Source organism: Crocuta crocuta, unplaced genomic scaffold, assembly GCF_008692635.1.
Source record: "Crocuta crocuta isolate KB4526 unplaced genomic scaffold, BGI_CrCroc_1.0 scaffold551, whole genome shotgun sequence".
Classification (NCBI taxonomy): Eukaryota; Metazoa; Chordata; class Mammalia; order Carnivora; family Hyaenidae; genus Crocuta; species Crocuta crocuta.
Window position 1 is genome coordinate 2956496 of NW_027530969.1, and position 5953 is coordinate 2962448.

General features: G+C 41.6%; 1 protein-coding gene across 1 annotated transcript in view; it reads right to left on the reverse strand.

Moving 5' to 3' along the window:
* PINX1 (PIN2 (TERF1) interacting telomerase inhibitor 1) overlaps positions 1 to 266 on the reverse strand; it is a 90362-nt gene extending 90096 nt beyond the window's left edge. Inside the window, exon 1 of the mRNA XM_077769734.1 lies at positions 143 to 266. Coding sequence (XP_077625860.1) covers positions 143 to 161 — 19 coding nt within the window. The 5' untranslated portion in view covers positions 162 to 266. The remainder of the gene's footprint in view (positions 1 to 142) is intronic.
* Positions 267 to 5953: the final 5687 nt, after the last annotated feature.

Consider the following 5953-nt stretch of genomic DNA (forward strand, 5'->3'; position numbering starts at 1 on the left):
CGGCTGGCAAGGCGAGCCAAACCAGGGGTTCCCTGTCCCCCAGCATCCCCCGCCCCGCCGCGCGCCAGCGACCCGCACCCCTCGCCACTTGGTCTGGCCAGACGCGCCACCTAGAAACTTCACCCTCGCGCCCTCCACTCACGCTCAGCAAGCATCGACATGTCGAGAGCCTGCGGCGCCACGAGCCTCCGGACCTGAGCGGTGGCGGCAACCAAACAGCCTGCTCTCAGAGAAGTTACAACCACCAGACTCGCAAACCAGGTGGACTGCAGCGGTCCAAGGCGCATGCGGATGACGTCATGAGGCGCGACCGGCCTTCAACCACGTGGCGGCGAGCAAGCGGGAGGCGGAGCTTCTCAGGGCGGGGCGGGGAGGGTATATTCTGGGAGGTATAGGTGTAGGGACCGCAGGGGGAGAGGTCTGAGCTCTCCGGTTCTCAAGCAGGTGGAGGGGAGGGTTAGGAAAGTTCCTGTACTAAATGATTGGCTACGTGTAAACCCTTCTAAAAGTGTCTGTTACAAAGCAAGCGCTCAGTAGGGTTACCTGTGTCATTCTCAGTATTAATTACTAAATGCCCAGAGTGGTGGTTTCTGGAAGTAAAACATGAACTCTGCCCTCTGCTCACAGTCTCCTGAGGAAAAGAAATATGTAAACAACAGTCCTTAGGACCGCCAGTGTTATGAAAATGGTGTCTATGAGGAGTTTGACAAACATACCTGGAAGGGAGGACTTCGCAGTATGGTATCCCCCCTCCGCCCTCTCAGATAGGTAAGTAGATACATAACTAAGAATCTATGGGATCCCAAGTTAATAAGATAACTAAATGTGGCTAAAATGTTGTCTCTCTTTAACATGACGTCTTCAACAAGACTAATAGTTTTTTCCAATATATAATCCTCATTAGATATTTCATAGATCCAAGAAATGCTGGAGTTGGAACAAACCTTGGAAACCATTAGTCTATCCTGCATTGATCCAAATGCAGTCCCTTTTATAGGATTCCTTTCTGGCCTCTGACTGAACATTTCCAGGAAAGGCATCTCACCACATCACAAGGCACAACCATTCCTTACTATTAACTTTCACACTCAACAATCTGAGTTAGGTTTGACCTGGACCACAGCAGCAGTGTTGCAATTCTGTCTCAATCTTTCTGACCATCCAAGAGACAAAATTATCTTCCTGAAATCATATACCAACAACATATGTGGTGCTTGAAAATGCTGACTTCCTGATCAATTCACTATTGTCCACTCTTTTGTAACTACCTTCTATCTTCTGTTTATCAAACAGATCAGCTAATTTTCCAAAGACTTGGGTGACCTTGCCTTTCTCATCTGAAACAAATGCAACTCCCTACTTTACTCCTGTTCTCTGCGTCACAACTTAGGTGCTCCCTGACTTGGCTATAAAAACTCCACTGATTTTGCCTCTCCTCTTTCCCCTCAGCTCCTGGGTATTCACTGCTAGAAGCAACTATTCTTTTGTGTTTCCTTTTTCTGATGTTTCTGAAAGTAGAGAAGTTAACTTTGTTTGTCTAGACTTCTAGTTAAAGGGAAAATTCATCTAGAACAGGAATCGTCCTTCATACAGCTTCTCTTGGTGCCTGGATGCTCTCTTTATGATCTACTCATGAGGAGAAAACCATCTATATATAGAGTCACCTGAAATTCGCTGGAGATTCACATGTCCCTCCTGCCTGTCTGAAGGTCTCATTGCCAGAATTTCATTGGAACTCCCCTGGAGACTGAGACACTTCAGTTAAAACTCATAAAAGGGCCCCTACTGTACTCAAACTACTCTGCCAGGTGTCTGTGTGCATACAGAGATGGTTGATAAAGACCAAGTTCCAGAGTGCACATTATAATGGGAAAAATTATTGTTCAGTTGGGGATTTAAATATATATATAGATTTTTTGAAAAAAAAAACAAAAAACAAAAAACAAAATTGACAAACTTCTAGCCAAGCTTCTCAAAAGAAAAGAGAGAGCATTCAAATAGACAAAATCATGAATGAAAAAGGACTTATTACAACCAATGCCTCAGAAATACAAGCAATTATCAGGGGATACTATGAAAAATTATATGACAACAGTTGGACAACTTAGAAGAAATGGACAAATTCCTAAACACACACCCACTACCAAAATTCACATGGGAAGAGGTAGGAAATCTGAACAGACCCATAACTAGTGAGGAAATCGAATCAGTTATCCAAAATCTCCCAACAAATAAGAGCCCTGGGCCATATGGCTTCTCTGGGGAATTCTACCAGACATTTTAAACAGAATTAATACCCATTCTTCTCAAGCTATTCCAAAAAAATAGAAATCGAAGAAAAACTTCCGGACTCATTTTATGAAGCCAGCATCACTTTGATTCCCAAGCCAGACAGAGACCCAGCAAAAGAAGAGAACTACAGGCCAATATCCTTGATGAATACAGATGCAAAAATTCTCAACAAGAAACTTGCAAATCGAATCCAACAGCACATAAAAAGAATTATCCACCATGATCAGGTGGGATTCATTCCTGGATTACAGGGCTGGTTCAATAGTTGCAAATCAATCAATGTGATACATCACATTAACAAAAGAAATGATAAAAACCATATCCTGTCGATAGATGTAGAAAAAGCATTCGACAAGAAACAGCATCCCTTCTTAATAAAGACCCTCGAGAAAGTCGGGATAGAAGGAACTTACTTAAACATCATNCTGGACAGCAACATGCAGAAGAATGAAACTAGATTATTTTCTCACACCATACACAAAAATAAACTCAAAATGGATAAAGGACCTGAATGTGAGACAGGAAACCATCAAAACCCTAGAGGAGAAAGCGGGAAACAACCACCTTGACCTCCACCGCAGCAATTTCTTACTTGACACTTCCCCAAAGGCAAGGGAATCAAGAGCAAAAATGAGCAACTGGGACCTCATCAAGATTAAAAGCTTCTGCACAGCAGAGGAAACAATCCATAAAACTTATAGGCAACCAACGGAATGGGAAAAGATAGTTAGTTGCAAATGACATATCAGATAAAGGCTGGTATCCAAAATATATATGGAATTCATCAAACTCCACACCTGAAAAATAAATAATCCAGTGAAGAAATGGGCAGAAGACATGAACAGACACTTTTCCAAAGAGGACATCCAGATGGCCAACAGACACATGAAACGATTCTCAGCATCCCTCCTCATCAGGGAAATACAAATCAAAACCACACTGAGATACCACATCACGCCAGTCAGAGTGGCTAAAAGGAACAAATCAGGAGACTCTAGATGCTGGTGAGGATGTGGAGAAACAGGCACCCTCCTACACTGCTGGGGGGAATGTAAGCTGGTGCAACCCCTCAGGAAAACAGTATGGAGGTTCCTCAAAAAATTAACAATAGAACTCCCCTATAACCCAGCAGTAGCACTGCTAGGAATTTACCCAAGGGCTACATGAGTGCTGATGGATAGGGGCACATGTACCCCAATGTTCATAGCAGCGCTCTCAATAAAAGCCAAAACATGGAAGGAACCTAAGTGTCCATCAACTGACGAATGGATCAAGAAGATGTGGTATATTTATACAATGGAATACTACATGGCAATGAGAAAGAATGAAATCTGGCCATGTGTAACAACATGGATGGAACTAGAGGGTGTTATGCTGAGCGAAATGAGTCAGGCAGAGAAGGACAGATACCGTATGTTTGCACATATAGGTGGATTAGGGGGAAGTTAATGGAGGACGAAGCGGGAGAAGAAGGGGGAAAATAGTGTGGAAGAGGGAGGGAGGCAAATCATGAGAGACTCTTGAATGCTGAGAACAAACTGAGGGCTGATGGGGGTGGGGAGAGGGGAATGGTGATGGGCATGGAGNGGGTCCCCCATTGCTCAGTAGGCTAAGCATCCGACTTCAGCTCAGATCATGATCTTGCAGTTCACAGTTCAAGCCTGGCATCAGGCTCTGTGCTGACAGCTCAGAGCCTGGAGCTTGCTTTGGATTCTGTGTTTCCCTCTCTCTCTGCCCCTCCCCCACTCATGCTCTCTCTCTCTCTTAAAAATAAATAAAAACATTGAGAAAATTAAATAATTAAATAAAAGTAGGTGCATCCGTCTAAGACATTCAGTTTTATTCTTCAGTCTCTTTCTTGGCAGACCCTCTCAGAGCAGTGCTTCTCAACCTTTAATGTGCATGTGAATCATCTGAGGATCTTATTAAAATACAGTAATACAGTTTCTGGTTCATCAGGTCTAGGACAAGGTCAGAAAATCTGCATTTCTAACAAGTTTCCAAGGATGTGGGTACTGATGATCCACAGACCTTCCTTTGTTCAGCAGGCCATTAAACAACCAAAGTATGAATGAACTCGGAATTAATATATACTTTTTTTTCTGTTCAAGAAAAGTACTTTATGAAGAATACCTTTAGGAAACAAATGCTTTCAATATACTTCTAAGAACTGAATCTAGAAGATACTTGGATAAGTCATCTGACCTAGTCCTCTGCCTTCAGTCAAGCAAAGACCAATGTCAGAGACAGATGATTGCTACTTTTCTTTAGCTCTGGAAAATCTCAGTCAATCACAACCCCCCCCCCACACACACACATACTCTACATACATACAATTACAAAAGCTAGTTACAAATTATGTACAATCACAAAAAGGAATTCTCATATGTTATACTATATCTTTATATACCAAATATATCACTAAAATTTTTATCTATAAAAGAAATAGAACTCAATTTGCCAGTTAAACCTAGCTCATTCCTAAGAGGCACCAGGCTGAAACAATGCTGGGGGTAAAAAGCAGTCAGAAAATATAACAGAGCCTAAATGATGCTCCCAGCTTGGAGTGTGATCTTGAGAAAGTCATTTCACCTCTTTTCATATCACTGATCCAATCTGTGAAAAAAGTATTGTTACTGAGATTATTTCAGGTCTGAAAGAGTTTCAGAAAATTACCTCAATCAGAAAAGCATGTCAGTAATATGAGCATTAAAGGGACTATAAAGTCATAATATTTGAGAGCTAAGATTCTGAAGCCAGACTTTCTGGGTTCAAATCTTAGCTCTGTCACTTACTGGCTTTGGTAACTTGCTGTGTATCTTGGGCAGATTACTTTACCTCCCTATTCCTCCATTAAGAGGAATAATGAGATGATATATGCCAAGTGCTTAGAAAGGTGCCTGGCACATAGAAAATACTCAATATATTACTCAATAAGGTACTGTTATAATTTAAAAGGAAATAGAGGTTAGGATGATCATTTCAACAAATATTTATTGTTTCAGAGATGGTGCTTGGTGTTGGAGTTACAATGGTGAGCAAAACAGTCATGACCCCTACCCCCCTTGAGTTTGCAGAGAAGATAGACATTATTCAAATGACTACATACATAAATATAGAATTAGACCTGAAGATAAATGCTGTGAAAGAGAAATATATAAGGGTAGGACAGAATATAAAAGGGGATTTAACTTAGGAAAAATAGGAAAGCTCCCACAAGGAAGTGACAAGTAAATTAAAACACGGGCTATTCCAGGACTTGGGGTGGCTAGAGTTCAGAGCAAGGGAAAGCAAGGCCACAAAACTGAATAAGGGGACAATTCTTACAAGGCATTGTGGGTCATAATAAGGATCTGGGTCTTTGTCTCAAGAGCCATTGAAGAATTTTTAAGAAGGGAGTAGCACCCATTATAGCTTCAAAAAGCTCCCTATGGCTGTTGTATGGGCAGAAGACATTGAAGGGGGAAAAGTATATATAAGAAAATTGATTTCGGAGTTGATTTGGGGGTCGAGCAAGAAAAAGTTGTCACAATAATCTCAAAATTTCTACAACTGAAATGATGGTATTTGGGGGTGAGGAATAAAACAACACCCAGAAGAAGTGTGGAATGAGAATAGCAAAAGGCCAAGCTTTGAGGAAGTCTAAATTTAATAGCCAGAA